Source organism: Gamsiella multidivaricata, assembly GCF_025024155.1.
Source record: "Gamsiella multidivaricata strain RSA 2152 chromosome Unknown BC939scaffold_124, whole genome shotgun sequence".
Lineage (NCBI taxonomy): Eukaryota > Fungi > Mortierellomycota > Mortierellomycetes > Mortierellales > Mortierellaceae > Gamsiella > Gamsiella multidivaricata.
The window spans coordinates 19546-35358 of NW_026251832.1; the positions used below are offsets into that span (position 1 = coordinate 19546).

The window sequence follows — 15813 nt, forward strand, 5'->3', positions numbered from 1 at the left end:
CCAGGCATTGTACCTGAGTATGGCTACGTACCCAGACTGTGCTTGGGGTGGATTGGTGGCCATGGGCAATTGAAGGGGGCGAGGTCGAGTGGGGCTGGGAGAGAGAAAGAGAGTAGGAGGGGTCTGGTGCGGACCGGGTGAGCGGAGGAGGAGGAAGAGGAGGAGGAAGGGGAAGAAGAAGAGGAAGAGGAAGAAGAAGTAAAGAAGGTTGTGTTTTCCCTTTCACTTCCCCCCCTCTTTTTCTGTGACAGGTCTGTCCTCTGGTGGTGGTGATGGCACGGCTTCTTTTTCCCGTGGACTACGGATGGATGGCGACAGAGGGTGGGTGTGCAGGAAACAAAAGAGGCAGGAAAAAAAAGAAAAAGAGTTGGCCCACTTGCCAAAGAGAAACCAAGAAACCTTGTAGCCACCCCCCACCCCCACCCATGCACCTTGCAACACACCCGCATGGCCCCCCCACACGCCCCGTAGCGATGCACCCACCAGAGACATGGGCAGAATGGGGAGGAGAGAACGAGAGAGAGAGAGGGGAGGCAGTGGGGGTGTGTCTGGAGAGGATGAAGAAAGAAGTGAAGGGTGAGGGGTAGCAGGCAAGGGAAATAACAAAAAAAAATTAGCCAGGCACGCCAAATGAGCTCTGGCGGAATTTCGATTTCCTCTCTGTCGCTTCTCCTCGTCCCAGAACGCAGAAAAAGTTTTTTTTTCTCTTTTCTTTTTTTCTTTTTTTTGCTGTCCTTCAGCCTTTCCTCCCTTCCTTTCTTTCCTTCTTTCCTTCTTTCCTTCTTCTTCTTCTCTTTCCTCTCTTCATCACCCCTCCCCCCCCATTATCTTCATCCCCCCGCTCCCCCATATCTGCTCCTTCTTTTCATCCATGCATTGATTCCTCCCCTCCCCTCCTCCTCCTCCTCCACACCATCCTCCTCTCGCAACTCCACCCTCTCGACCCACCCACTGCAACCTTCCCCCTCTCTTGTAGCTGTGGGGAGTGCGATTGCTCAACCCAGTCTGACCCGTGGTAATATATCCCTTCTTCGTCTTCTTCTTCCTCTTCTTCAAATCGCGCCCTTCTTCTTGTTCACTCTGTGTGTGTTGATCGTGTGCATGGATATGTCTTAGCACGATCCGGGGGGAAAGCCAAAGGTTGCCACTAACCCATTATGCCTTTTTGTTTCGCTTCCCTTGTTGTTGCTGCTGTCCTCATGGTCGCCTTGATTGCCGCTGTCCGTCAATATCCTGTCCATAGTCTCCAAACTGCTACAGAGTTCATATCCAGATCATAAAGCATGGTGCCTCCTCAACACTGTCCACCTCCGTTTCCTCCAGAGTACAGTGACATGCCAATGATGATGATGGTCGGTCAACAGCAACAACAACAGCAGCAGCAGCAGCATCAGTCGCATCAACATCATCAGCAACACCAAGAGCTGGACCAGGACACTCATCATAGTCACAACGGCCCCGGTCGGTCTGCAAAGGATCTCGGTGCCTATTCACAGCATCTGCAGAACCACCACCCACATTTCCACCAGCTTCAACATCAGCAAGAGGTACCACTAGCGCTTCCACTGTCACTGCCGCCGCCATCACCACCCCGGGATTTGCAGCAGCCAGAGAACGAGACCGATCCAATCCCAGTGGAAATCCAAAAAGGGTCCCCAAATTCACAGGATCAACAGCAGGATCCACGTCAACCAAAGAATGATGTCAGTTCAGAGCCAAAAGGGGTACACATCGTGAGCAAGTCAGCAGACGCATTGGAGCCGGATCACACATCTCCAGCACCCCTCCCGGCTTTCTCTGAGGGCATCGCATTGGAGTCGAACCCCCCGACAGAGTCAAGTGGCCCCGTGGGAGCCGGGCTCAAGCGTGGGAGTCGTCAAATGAACTCTGCAAGCCCCTCGACCACTTCAGCAGCAGGCAGATCCAAGGAAGTTACGACCATGCCCGCAAAGAAAAAGGCCAAAACTGAATCCATCAAGAAGGGTGAGAACGATACCGCCAGTCTCTTTCAAAAGATCTGTAAGTGCTCTGTTTCTTCAACAAGATCCACCAAGCAGTATTTGCTTCAACTGCAGTTTTTTTCGCTGACTGACTGGTTTTTTTTTTTTTTTTTTTTGTGTGTTTCTCTATATTCTACTGTCCAGTCGCAGATCGTGATCCAGGCAAGCGCAAAATCAAAACAAAGTCCGTCCACGAGATCCCTATGGATCTTGTAGCCGACGAGGACGATTCGGACTTTGAGGATACCAAGGTTGATAGCAATGACGAGGAAGAGGATATGGCTATACCCGAGGATGCTGCCAGCGAAGACGAAGTCCAGCCTGATCAGCAAGTAACGTTCAGTGACGAGCAAGATCTCTTGACCGCGCTGTGGCAATGGGTATGTGTACTTGATACGATCCTTTCTTTGCTGTCGACCTTCCTTCTTCCCTCCCTCCTATATTATGAGTGTGGCGGGCTATAGTATTGATTTTCGTTCACCCGTTAACGCTCCCTCCTTTTTCTTTATGCTGACATTTGATTCATAGAAAGACAATGATCCTGAGGTGTGTTGTGTGTGCCTGGGTCGATCGACAGAGGCGGATAATGTGTTTGTATACTGCGACACTCTCGACTGCGCCCTGTGTGTCCACCAAGCCTGCTACGGCGTCAAGATACTTCCCTCAGAGAGTGAGCCATGGTTGTGTGATCGTTGCAAGGCACCCCCAGAAGAAGTTGTGGTAAGAATTTCCTCCTTTCCGCTTCATCCTTTTTTTTTTTTTTTTTTTTTTTACCACTGATGTTTTACCATGAAAAACAGAGTTTTTGTTAACGGGAAAAACAATAATAATATGACTTCACATACAATTTCTATTCTTAGTCCTGCGTTTGCTGCCCCTCCAAAGATGGCGCGTTCCGAAGACTTATCCCAGAGGACCCAAGCGGTGGATGGGTGCACGTTGTTTGCGCACTCTGGCTGCCAGAGACGACACTGGGTGATCCTGACAACGTGGACAGGATTTCCGTCCGCGACATACCTGAGAAAAACTGGAATTTGGTAAGTCGCCGGCAAGAACATCTTTTTATCGGCAGTTTCAACGACAGGATATATATTGCCATGGTCGCTTTTAATTGCTTTCGCTGATATTCTGAAAACACAATCTGCCTTGTTTCTTCAGACATGCTACATGTGTAGCGATCCTCAGGATGCCGGACTGGGTGCATGTGTGCAGTGTGACGCAGGTCAATGCCGCAAGTCGTTCCATATCACTTGCGCACAAGGATACTCGCTCTTGGAGACCATTGAAGACTCTGATATGGCTGACCCGTACTTTATGTATTGCAAACAGCATGGTGCTGCCGATGGACATCCCAAACTCAATGGCTGGGCAAAATGGGTCAAGCAACGGGACGCATTCCTCAAAAAATGGCAGGAGGAGCAGGGCCGAAAGCGTACCATGCGATTGATCGAGATGCAACAGAGTGGGACCTCAGACGAGGACGGCGGAGAGGGCCTTGTTGAATTCTTTGAGCATTCCTACTCTCGGTTCAAGCAGGCTAGGGAGAAACGGATTGCAAAGGAGAGAAGCGAGCTCTCGCGCCAGTACTCTATCGGCTACTATCTTGGTAACAAAATTGACAAGTCTCGGTCTCGACTCGAGGTCATTTCAAGTAAGGCGGAGCAGGCGTTGTTGGAGCAGCGTCGGATTGAGTTACACACCCGGAACCTCCTGTCCAGTCTGCTGGAGTGCGCCAATTATCTCGAAAGTGTCTCTGATGAGCAACTGGAAGCCCCGCTCTCCATTGACACTACCTTGGCCTGGTACAACTCTCTACCAGACACATCTCGGTGGAAAAGCAACATCCAGGATATTATCGAGACGATCGATATCGGCTCCCTTGCTTGTGACAACCCCTATACACAGCCCGGATCGCATGGACATGTGGATTCTGGCCTGGACGACAGTGAAGGTGGACAGCGCCATGGCCGGTCTTCCAAGAAAATTTATGGCAAATTGTCACGGAAGGGCAGTAAGGCAGGCTATGGCGCAGGAAAGAATGTAAAGTCCAAGAAGGTGTACCCGAAACCAACCTTGGCCAACAAGAACTCGCTGCCTGTCGTATTCACCTCAAGCAGGGGACGCTTGATCAAGCGCGACTTTTCAGACCCGGACGACTGTTACATCACTACCAACACCAAGGGCAATGGATCGAATGGATCGATGTTTGGTTCCGATTATCATTCAGGCCAGCTAGGCGGCATGTCGGCAGTGAAGATCGCACGACCTATTGTACCTTGCACAGTTTGCCACCAATTGACGCTTCCTGAGGAGAAGATGGAGCTGGAACGTGATGCGAACGGTGTCTTATCCCCGTTGACGATCAAGATGTTGAATCGAATGGTTAGCTGTGATACCTGCCAGAGACAGTTCCATCCAAGGTGTCTCAACCCACCCATGGCGCGCGTGCCTCCTCGGTATGTACTTCCCATACTCCAACTCACTGATGTTTATGGTTTGGATATTTGAAGATATTTGTTGCTAACGTGCACTTGGGTTTTTTTTATCGAATACTGTTTATAGTGGCTACAGCTGGAACTGTGAAGACTGTGACTCTTCAGACGAGAGCCAGGGATCGAGCGGAGAATCTTCCCCAACAGCTGGTAGTTTCCAACATCAGCATCACCACAGTCACTCCCCGGAGCTGGACGAGGCACTGATGGTCCTGGCAGACACGGCCATGAGCTATTCCGTCAGCAATGCAGGCTATCAAACAGCTGCAGCACCCCGTGCACTGGGCAAGGCGTTGCCTCATGGATCCAAGCGTCCTCTTGCCACTGGATCTGAAGCTGACATTGATTCTCAGCATTCTACCGCCGGCGAGGTTGGTGCGTCCTCAAAGGTCAGAGAGGGTAGGACCAAGAAGATCAAGACGGAAGGGTCGGAGAAGCCAAAGACGACCAAGTCAAAGGCGATGTCTGTGGCTCAGGATGATGACGCGGACATGCCGAAGCCCAAAGTCAAGAAACGACTCGCCAATGGATCGGTTTCGAGTATGCAGCCTGCCAATGGATCGGGTCAGCCCATGGCGTCCAAACCGGCTGCGGTAGCACCCATCATTCGTGGCAACCTCCGTATTTACCCTCCAGGTCCTCACATTGCGCCCAAAATCAGCAGCGTCTTGATCAAGCAGATCGAAGCCAGCGAAAATGCAGTGGAGGCCGGAAAGCCCAAGACCAGCAAGAAAGCGACGATGGGCAAGATCGTGTCGCCGATAAAGCAGGAGACAGATGCTGCGACCCTCAGCAAGAAGGGCAAGTCAGAGTCCGCATCCAAGGTTGCAGGAACAAAGACGAAAAAGACCAGTATGGCCCCTACGCCAGCCAAGAGCAAGGTTGTCGCTGCGACGCTCAAAAAGAAGGTGGCCACAAAGGAATCTTCCGAGCCCACTTCAGCAAAAACGACAAAGGTCAGCACAGTTACCAAGATCACCAAGGTCACCAAGGTCACTACGAAGGCAATAGGATCAAAGGAGAAGACTATTGTCAGGCGCAGTTCTTTGCCGGCAGTGCCTGTGCCCCCACCTCCAAAGCCAAAGGAGGTGATCCGTTACACAGTCGGGGAAAAGACCATCGAGGAGTTGACAGCACGAGACGATGTTGAGATCGAGAGGCGTGAGAATGTCAAGTTCAGGAAGCTGCGTGGCCGTACACTGACGATGCCTGCCCCTCCCCAGGATGGGTTCGGTGGCGAGAGTACGCCTTTGGATGACGCTGTAGGTGTTGCGACTGCCGATCCGACCAAGGTGGCCGCATAACAGGATCAACGTGCATCTGGTAGAGATGCTGTGCTTGTCCTCGAAGCATTCTTTGCTTATTTAACCGATTCTTTTTTCTTTCTATTCTTTGTATTAACATTCATTGACATCTTTTTATTTTTATTTTTATTTTTTTCCCCATTCTTCGCGCACCATTCACTTGGGTGCTCAATGGCATCCACGACCTTGGCCTTGCCATCGATACTTTTGTATTTTTACGTGTTGTCTGTTTGTCATCGCTATCTTTATTATATTTTACGATTCGATCGTTGGGGCGGAGCGGATATTGCGGACAGACAAAAAACAAAAAAGAAAAAAGAAGCGGTGGCGACGTATCGCGACAAAGCGACCACCAGCTCTGCTATTTTATTTTCATTCTCATTCTCATTCATGCCTGCTCATTCTGGCCCTTGTGTGTATTCATATTTGTCATTTGTCCCCTTTGGTATTACAACCCAAGAAGTATTTCTCGTTCCTTTTTTTTTATTTTATTTTCTGTAGAACGGACATTGTATCGTCCTCTTTTCTCATCCAACCGGCCTTGCTTTGTCGAGACTTGTATATTATTATTAAAAAATGAAAAAATGAAAAAAACCCCCCCCCTGGCAATGTGCTTTATCTTGTTGAAATGGTTTGCTGTGACAGAACATGTTTTATTAAGCAGGATAATACGCATGGGGTATATGGCTTCATTGACAATGGTATTTGTGTGCGTGGAGCCGTGGATTGTCAACGCCAGTATTGCTTGACTGACTCAGAAACAGCGTATTCGATGGAGGGTGCTTTTTTCTTTTCTTTTTTGTCCTACAGTTGAACGCATTTCATTTCCCCATCGATTGTGAGTCAGTGTAAACGGCGTCCGAGTTGTCTGGCTTGGTGTGGGTGTGCCGTAAAAAAAATAATATATACACTGACTGTACTTTGCGCTTTTTTGCTTCCCCTCATTCGCTCCTCTCCCTTCTCCTTTATCCCTCATCCTTCATCCTCCATTCCATTCCATCCACTCTTTTCATCCTCCTCCTTACTCTTCTCCCCCTCTCAACTATCACCTCCTCCCTAATTCCTTCCCTTGCAACTGTAAGTGGATCCCAGGGACTTGCTCATATTTGCCACCAATTGTATGCCTCACTCTAATATCGTTTTCTTTCTTTTTTTTTATTGTTACGTGTACGACCCCAGCAAGGAGTAAGTTTTCCTCACCATGGCAGTTATTATGATCGACAACTATGACAGTTTCACCTGGAACATCTATCAGTCCCTCTGCATCCTCGGCGCAGATGTCAAGGTCTTCCGCAATGACGCTATCTCTCTCGAAGAGATCGTCGCCCTGAACCCGACTCACCTTGTCATCTCGCCCGGCCCTGGTCACCCCTCCGACTCTGCCGGTATCTCCAAGCCAGCGATTGAGCACTTTGCCGGCAAGATCCCCGTCCTTGGTGTCTGTCTGGGCGAGCAATGCATGTTTGAGATTTACGGCGGCACTGTTGGTTTTGCAGGAGAGATTGTCCACGGAAAGGTCTCGCCCATCAAGCATGACGGCAAGGGACTCTACCTTAACATCCCCCAGGATATCCTCTGCACACGCTATCACTCCCTCTCGGGCGTCACCTCGACCGTTCCTGAGGCCCTCGAGGTCACCTCCAGAACCGAGTCCGGTGTCATCATGGGCGTTCGCCACAGGACCCTCTGTGTCGAAGGTGTGCAGTACCACCCCGAGAGTGTCCTCTCCGAGCACGGACAGACCCTTTTCAACAACTTTTTGCAGCTCCAGGGAGGCACCTGGAAGGAGAACCCACAATACGGTGTCGACTCGAACGTCAAGCCCGTTGGTTCTTCCGAGGCAGCCAAGGCAGCTACCCCCAGCATCCTCACTAAGATCTTGCAACAGCGCCTTCAGGACGTCGCCGCCGCCAAGGCGCTTCCAGGACAGTCGGCTGCGGATCTCCAGAAATTGATCGATCTTGGATTGGCACCGAAGCAGATTGATTTTGTGGCACGCATCCGTAAGAGTCAGCCTTTGCCGGCGGTCATGGGAGAGATCAAGCGCGCGAGCCCCAGTAAGGGTAACATTGATCTGGGGGCCAATGCTGCGGAGCAGTCTCTGGCGTATGCGCGCGCGGGTGCGAGTGTGATCAGTGTTTTGACGGAGCCCAAGTGGTTCAAGGGATCGTTGAACGACATGCGGGTCGTTCGGGCCATGATCGACAGTTTACCCAACCGACCTGCAGTTCTGCGCAAGGACTTTATTGTGGACACGTATCAGATCTTGGAGGCGCGCGTCTATGGAGCGGATACGATCCTGTTGATCGTGGCGATGCTCTCGGTTGAGCAATTGCACACGCTCTACAAGTTTGCACTCCAGCTGGGAATCGAGCCCTTGGTCGAGGTCAACAATGCACAGGAGATGGAGGTCGCGATCGAATTGGGAGCCAAGGTCGTTGGAGTCAATAACAGGAATTTGCACAACTTTGAGGTCGATATGGAGACGACGACCAAGCTTGTCAATATGGTGCCCGAGGGAACGCTCCTGGTGGCCTTGAGCGGGATCAAGGGACGCGAGGATGTGGAGCGGTATGTCGAGCAAGGTGTTGCTGGTGTCTTGGTCGGCGAGGCGCTGATGCTGTCGAAGGACAAGAGGGCGTTCATCCGTGGATTGCTGGGTCTGAAAGCAGAGGAGGAGCAGTCAAAGGTGCTGGTCAAGATTTGCGGGGTCCAGACGATAGATGCGGCGTTGCAGGCGGCGGACTCTGGCGCGGATTTGATCGGGATGATCTTTGCAGAGGGGTCGAAGCGTCAGGTCAAGTTGCCGGTCGCGGCAGAGATTGTGGAGGCGGTGCGAGAGTACGCCAATGCGACGGCGGCGGCGGACGGGGATGATCTGCAAGGGCCGCATGGGGCTCTGAACGGCAAGACGGACGGTGTTGCGAACGAGGATTGGTTTCAAATGCATGCCAGGAGAGCAGAACGCAACCCTCGGAAACCGATGCTTGTAGGCGTGTTCAGAGACCAGTCATTGGAGGAGATCACGCGGGTGGTCGATACACTCAAGATTGATCTGGTGCAGTTCCATGGAGGTGAGAACCCGGAAATGGCCAAGTTCTTGCCTGTCCCGGTGATCAAGGCGTTCCATATCCGTGGTGACGAGAACCCGAAGGATGTGATCCAGACAGTTGCGGGCACCCGCGGACTGAACGCGTATTGTTTGCTGGATGCTGCAGGCAAGGCTGGTGGCTATGGTGGAGGAGAGGGCCAGACGTTTGACTGGTCGGTTGCCAAGGCAGTGGTTGAGTCTCAGGAGGGAGGGTTCCCTGTGCTGTTGGCCGGTGGACTGGACCCTGAGAATGTTGCGGAGGCTGTGCGTCAGGTTCGACCGTGGGCCGTGGATGTGTCGAGCGGTGTGGAGACGAACGGGGAGAAGGACGAGCAGAAGATCAAGGCGTTCATTGAACGCGCCAAGTCTGCGTAAAAAATAATCTTCAGCGCAAAAATCTTTTGTAGTGGAAATTTAAATACATATTGTGATATGTCTGTGTTCACAAAACTTATAAATCGCTACTCTCCTTCTCCCCCTCCTCCTGCTCGTAACCGTCCTCATCGTCTGTCTTATGTGCCAGCAATTGGATTCGATCCAGAGCGGGGTTTTCACGTCGGAAGCCAGGTGAGAAAGCACGCGCCTAGATTCGATAGACGTTGCTTCATCGATGGTCTACCAGATAGCCGACATGTCAGACGGCCGGCCTCTTTTTTCTGTGGGTTTCTATTTTCTAAGATGGTAGATAATCTCGCTCTTTCCTTAGATCCTATGAGCCGTAGAACTCTTGATGGTTCAGTCTTAGGATTCGTGTTGAGTATAGGGATGGTGGGTGAGGTTGAGAAAGGATGATGCTGTCGACGAAGAGGGATCACGCTGATATATATATTAGACTATTGAATACTAAATCTCGACTACAAGGGGAGGATTTGCGCTGTGGAATGGGAGGAGTGTGGATCGACCACTGAGAGCGTGTTCCGGGCAAAGACAAAGTTGGCACATGAAAAACATGACTGGCAAACCTCTTGCAGACACACACACACACACACACTTTACGGTGCAGCTGCCCGCTTTCTCCACAGAGGACCGGAGACCGTCCGTTCCTGTAGCCGACGACCCAAAGAGACACCTCATTCCTTTTTTTCTTCTTTCATCTTCTCATCCACTTTCTCCTCTCTTTCTCTCTCTCTCTCTCTCTCTCTCTCTTCTCTCTCTTCTCCCTCCCTCGTCTTGCTCATTCTTCCTTTGCACGCCACTCCCCTCCCCAACAACAACCCTTACCTACACAGGCCACCAAATAAAGGAGCAGGAAGACAAATCACCGCGATCACCCCTACCTATACGATCTCCCAAAAGCAACCAGGAACAGATAAGCAAGGGAGCAAAAGAATAAGAAAACAACAGGCTACGAACGAACGAACGAACGAACGAAACACCATGTCTGGAAAGCGTGAAGATATCCTGGCCTCTGCGGTCAAGTTCCTGCAGGACCCCAAAGTGCAGGCCTCGGCCCTGGGCAAAAAAGTCGCCTTTCTGGAATCCAAGGGTCTGACCTCGGAAGAGATCGAGGAGGCGATGCAACGTGCGAACGGTACGGCCTCGGCTGCTGGTGCAGTCGCAGTCGTCCCCGCAGTCCCTGTGTCGGCGGGGGCGATGGTACCGATGGGTCCGTATGGAGCGGTGCAGGGACCGGGAGGACAGGTGATGATGGCGCCACCACCGCTGCCGAAGAAGTATGATTGGAAGGATATGTTTATTGCGGCAGTCGTCGCAGGAGGGTTCAGTTATGGACTGTGGCAGGTTACGAAGGTAAGGAGGGCTTCAAGAGGAGTCTGTTGGTTGAGGGAAGAAAAAAGCGGATCAAGGGCGACCGGATCGGTTGGAGAAAACCCTAATGACTTCATGTCTATTGTTCCTCTCACTCACTCACACTTCTTTATTATTACCATTATCATTATCCCTGTGCAAATAGAAAGTGGTTGGTCCAAAGCTGCAATGGCCCTCACAGGAGGAGCTTGAGCTGGACAAGAAGAAGCTGGACGAGCAATTTGAGGAGATCGAGAAGAGTCTGACGGAGGTCAAGGACAGCACGACGACGGTGGCCAAGAATGTGGAGGACCAAACTGCGCATGTGAAGGAGTCACTCGAGGGCATGACCGGTGTGCTGGATAGCATGAAGACAAACGATGAGAAGCGAGAGCAGGAGCTATCGGGACTCAAGTCTGACATCGAGAACATCAAAACTATGATCCCTAAGGTAAGAAGGAATAGCTATGTAAACTATATCCTTCCCATACAGGAACTTGTTGTTGATACCAGCTAGTCGTTAACTTTTTTTTCTTCTTTTTCTTGCTCTATCTTTCGCTCCTTCCTCATATTCCTCCTTCCTATTCTCTCCTGTTATCCCTTCTTGCTATTCCCTGTTGTTTCACGACGGCGTACAGTTGATGGAAAAGAACAAGGAATCGCAGGCGAATGTGCTGAACGAGCTACAGACGGAGATCAAGTCGCTCAAGAGTTTGCTTCTTAACCGTCGTGGACCCGGTGCGCCCGCGTCGCCCGCAGGGTCGGTCGCAGCGCCATGGAGTGCCGCATACGCGACGCCTTCGCAGCCTAGCACCCCCGGTGCGACTACGACTGCGATGGCAGTGTCGACACCCAAGCCTGAGGAGGCAACGGGTGCGATGAGCTTTTTGAACAACAAGGCATCGATCCCAGCATGGCAACTCGCTGCGCAAAAAGCTTCATCGTCAACAGCAGCAGCAGCAGCAGCAGCAGCAGGAGAGAACGCAGCGTCGACGACGGCAGAGGGAGCTGAGAGTACTTCTGCGTAAGAGTGAGTGTGAGGAGGAAGTCAGATAGAGAGTTCTTTTGACTAATAATAAAACTTTTAAGCCATCCATCCTCGCTCTTCAAGGCCCGAGTTTTGTAAATGTATCAGTCTTGAGGTGACACAATTCTCAGGACTTTATTTCTTCGCGTTCTGGTGAAAGACCACCGGCCGCATGCAATCGAATTTTGAAGAAATGGGGATGGATGGGTTGGGCGTAACAGTCCCGTAATCAATTCAATTGAAAACTCAATTGTAAATGTTGTTTGAACTTTGAAGACCCACGTTCGGACCGGAGAAGATGAAATAGAGAGAGAAGGAGAAAGGGACACCAGACCCAGATACAAGGAAGCTCTGGAGAAGGAGTTTTTAGGGCGAGAGTAGAGGTGAAATGGGGAATGAGAGAGGGGGTGCCAGTTGGGAGGCGGGGAAGGGGGGACGAGGAGGCTTTGACGTCTTGTCATGACCGTGGCGTTTCCTTCAATGAGAGTCATGCCATACTCGAGGGAAGGAAGAGGTTGTGATCAGGATGGATTTCGAGGGAACGGTGCTCCATTCTTTCTCTTTATATGCCATGTCGGACCCAGGCAGGTTTGCCAACATGTAGTGTATATTACATGTTGCTGCTGTGCTGTGCTTTTTTTTTTTTTTTTTTTTTTTTTGGTGGCGCGTGACTGGAGAATCCCCTCTACTTGCTTTGCTTGCTTGTGGCACAAGACCGTTGGAACCTGTTCTCATTCTTTTCTTTTTGAATCCACCTTTCTAACATTCCTCAAGCAGACGACCAAAAAAAACTGCAAGCTCATGGAACCACCTCATCGACACAGCCCTATACTGGGGTCCTCAGACGAGCAGCATCATCCTGTCAGGGGCATCCTCAAAAAGACAATGGACTCACACCAGCATCAAGACCAACAGGACCCACATGACGAGAACACGACAAGGTGAGCGCGCCGGAGAGATGGAGGAGGCATTAGACTGATCAGGAAAAGCGCTGGACTTTTGCATGGAGAGAGAGAGAGAGAGAGAGAGAGAGAGAGAGAGAGAGAGAGAGAGAGAGAGAGAGAGAGAGAGAGAGAGAGAGAGAGAGAGAGAGAGAGAGAGAGAGAGAGAGAGAGAGAGAGAGAGAGAGAGAGAGAGAGAGAGAGTCGTATATACCACACACACATACCGAGAAAACTAGAATTCCCTCCACCCACGCTTTCTCGTTTTGGGGGGCTTCGATTAAACGCGTTTCCGCGTTTTTTTTTTTTTTTTTTTCTTCTTTGCCCGATAGGCTCAAATGGGACGAAGAAAACTTAATGATCACAGAAGCACAAAAGGATTCGACCATGAAGATTGACGAACCCAAGACGCCCTATGTCCATTACGACCATGTGCTGGATAGAGTCATGGATCCTGAAGGTAGATGGACCTTTTGTCTCTATACATGCAGTTCCTGGACAAAAGTAAAAGTAAAAAAAAAAAAAAAAAAAAAAAAAGGCTAATTCTGTTCTTTCATTAACATCTTTTGTGCTCCGCTTGTTTAGAGGTATTCTCGTTAGATGGCCCAAGGAAAAAGCACGCAGCCTTGGCACATACACCTCCTGTCCCATCCTATCTTGCGAGTCTGAACAACGATGAAGATGATGATGGCGATGAAGGCGACAATAGGGAGCGGGATCCAGACGAGTGGCAGGACTCGGATGATGAAGATGATGATAGTGACAGGAAGTCTGGAAGCAATTCGGGTTAGTATTACACCATGTGCGGAGGGCGCACCTGTAAATGTATGCCATAACATAACACAACGATTGACGTAATATCCGGTTTTTTTTTTTCTTTTTTTTTTTATTCCAATTACTTATAGTGGACCATGACAAGTTTGCAAAGATGCGTGCAGAACACTACAAGATGAAGGAGGCGGTCAAACTCGGACATCATCTCATTGAAGACGAAGACGAAGACGAGGACGAGGACGAGGACGACAACGATGAAGAAAGCAGTGAGAGAAAGAGCGGCACGAAAGGAGGAACCAGGACCGTTGCAGCTGCACCAAGTTACAATACGGGCAAAAGGACTGAGAGCGGCGAAGACGACGACGACGAGCTGAACATGGACTTGTGAATATTATAATAACGACACTTGACTTTGGCAGCCTTGTAGTTTAAACTTGACAATAAAAATAATAAAGTTTGGAATAGAAAAGGAGCGGCTGTGGTGGCATGAATGCCTTTTTTTCATCAACGACAAGTTCATTCAACCAACACCATGCCCAAAGATTCTTCGAGGGGATCGGCGCTGCCAGCGATGTCGATTGCGGCGACTCTGGCTGCACACAGGAACAAGACCGAGAAAACGCCCAAAAAACAGCCACCGCCCACGCGAGCAGGACTCTCGACAGATTCAAGTTCTCATTCAATTGTAGCACCGTCCCCCTCTACCTCCACCACTACCTCTACCTCTCTTGTCGCACCGCCTAGACCACCGTCGATCGCACAATCACACAGCGTCAGCAACAATTTTCCGCAAACGCCTACGACGGGACGGACGAAACCCTCGATAGCGTCTCAATCCACATCAACGGCGTCCCTCCCAATCTACGAGGACACAGTTGTGTCAGACGCCACAGGATCACAGATCAATGCTTGCGTCTACAACAGTAGCGGGGAATATATCCTCGCAGGTGGAGTAGATCGGACGGTTCGGCTGTGGAATCCAGAGACACGGTTCTGTATCAAGACGTATGAGGCGCATGGGTGGGAGGTATTGGATCTGGCTGTCTCGCCCGAGAACGGCAAGTTTGCAAGTTGTGGAGGCGATAAGTCCGTGTTCCTGTGGGATGTGCTCACCGGGATGACGATACGGAGGTTTAGCGGACATACTCAGGTAAAAAAAAAAGCGAGAATGCTTTGGCGAAAAAAAAAAAAAAATACAGGGTGGCATGGATTTGTTTACAAGATATGCCGACCGTTTTTTTTTTCTTTTTTCTGACATTTCTAGTTCATGCTATTGCATAGAGAGTCAATGCAGTAGATTTCAATGAAGAAGGGACGGTGCTGGCGTCAGGTAAAAGGAGGAACAGGAGGGCATTGCTATGGTACAGTGAGAACAAAACCTCTCTCTTATTAACTATGTGCTATCCTGATATAACGCCACAGGGTCTTATGATACGACAATACGACTGTGGGATTGCAGGTACTAACTTGCACATATTCGCGCCCAAAAGTCGTCAGGACAGAATTCACCAAGTCTGATGCTTTATTAAATCCATCATCCTTTGGTCCTTTCATCGAAAAATAGGTCGCAGTTGAGAGCACCGATCCAGGTATTGGAGGAACCAAAGGACAGTGTGACATCGATTCACATCCAAGGAAGCGATCTGCTGGCAGGGTACTTTTATCTACTTAGTCTATTCCAGAGATGTATCAATGAAAGAATGAACAATGATGACTGAGGAGCTAATGCCAACGCTTTCCATCCCGGAATAGTTGTGTGGATGGATCTATAAGGATATACGATATTAGGATGGGATCGTTGATCGCGGACCAAATTTTCGGTAGGTCCTTTGGGTTGTCGTTTGTTGCAGGTCGTCCATTTTTTTTTTTTTTTTTTTTTTTTTTTTGGTTGCGCAGGATACTAAAAAAAAAAAAGCGGAATGTATGCATTTATTATTTACCATGGAGTAGAACCCATCACGTCGGTTACTTTTTCAAAGGATGGCAATTGTGTACTGGCGAGTTCTTTGGACGACACTGTGCGGCTCATGGATCGTGCAAATGGCGGAATGTTGAACGCGTACAAGGGTCACAAGAACAGTCAGTACAAGATCCGGTCATGCCTTTCCAATTCGGACGCGCATGTTATCAGTGGATCAGAGGATGGAAAGATCTATATCTGGGATCTCATGGAGGTAAAGAACAACAGCAAAAAGAAAAAAAGGAATTGAGATACCAGATACAATTGTTATTTTCTAATCTTGCCAAACTGGGTTTTGTTATCTAGGGCGAAGTTGTCCACCAGCTCGAAGGGCATTCCAAGATTGTGTCGTCCATTGCCTACCACCCGACAGAAGACAGGATGTGTTCTGCAAGTGTTGATGGGTCTATCAAAACCTGGACTTCGCGGCAGCCCAACCCAACATGATCAAATATGCATTTGCCCAAATGTGGACCAA

General features: G+C 50.0%; 6 protein-coding genes across 6 annotated transcripts; all 6 read left to right on the plus strand.

Annotated features, from left to right (window-relative positions):
* The first annotated feature begins 4478 nt into the window (after positions 1–4478).
* BC939DRAFT_43586 (uncharacterized protein) lies at positions 4479–5882 on the plus strand. The gene has a single exon (XM_051553545.1). It carries the CDS (start codon positions 4699–4701, stop codon positions 5794–5796), a length of 1098 nt encoding a protein of 365 aa, XP_051406544.1. The 5' UTR covers positions 4479–4698; the 3' UTR covers positions 5797–5882.
* Positions 5846–6390, plus strand: BC939DRAFT_469011 (uncharacterized protein). Its single transcript, XM_051557968.1, has one exon. It carries the CDS (start codon positions 5968–5970, stop codon positions 6295–6297), a length of 330 nt encoding a protein of 109 aa, XP_051406545.1. The 5' UTR covers positions 5846–5967; the 3' UTR covers positions 6298–6390.
* A 348-nt stretch (positions 6391–6738) lies between these two features.
* On the plus strand, positions 6739–9389 carry BC939DRAFT_469012 (anthranilate synthase component II). The gene is made up of 2 exons (XM_051557969.1): positions 6739–6873; positions 6976–9389. The coding sequence occupies exon 2, from the start codon at positions 6998–7000 to the stop codon at positions 9260–9262; it is 2265 nt and encodes a 754-aa protein (XP_051406546.1). The 5' UTR covers positions 6739–6873; positions 6976–6997; the 3' UTR covers positions 9263–9389.
* Positions 9390–9941: 552 nt separating this feature from the next.
* On the plus strand, positions 9942–11691 carry BC939DRAFT_429757 (peroxisomal membrane anchor protein conserved region-domain-containing protein). The gene is made up of 3 exons (XM_051553225.1): positions 9942–10636; positions 10800–11084; positions 11272–11691. Exons 1-3 carry the CDS (start codon positions 10265–10267, stop codon positions 11659–11661), a joined length of 1047 nt encoding a protein of 348 aa, XP_051406547.1. The 5' UTR covers positions 9942–10264; the 3' UTR covers positions 11662–11691.
* A 701-nt stretch (positions 11692–12392) lies between these two features.
* BC939DRAFT_510962 (uncharacterized protein) lies at positions 12393–13763 on the plus strand (the record flags this gene model as incomplete). Its single annotated transcript, XM_051561097.1, has 4 exons — positions 12393–12601; positions 12934–13061; positions 13187–13387; positions 13507–13763. The coding sequence occupies exons 1-4, from the start codon at positions 12462–12464 to the stop codon at positions 13761–13763; spliced, it is 726 nt and encodes a 241-aa protein (XP_051406548.1). The 5' UTR covers positions 12393–12461.
* A 183-nt stretch (positions 13764–13946) lies between these two features.
* Positions 13947–15782, plus strand: BC939DRAFT_403770 (WD40-repeat-containing domain protein; the record flags this gene model as incomplete). Its single annotated transcript, XM_051552766.1, has 7 exons — positions 13947–14525; positions 14657–14705; positions 14798–14834; positions 14940–15029; positions 15128–15195; positions 15326–15549; positions 15642–15782. 7 exons carry the CDS (start codon positions 13947–13949, stop codon positions 15780–15782), a joined length of 1188 nt encoding a protein of 395 aa, XP_051406549.1.
* Between the last annotated feature and the right edge of the window lie 31 nt (positions 15783–15813).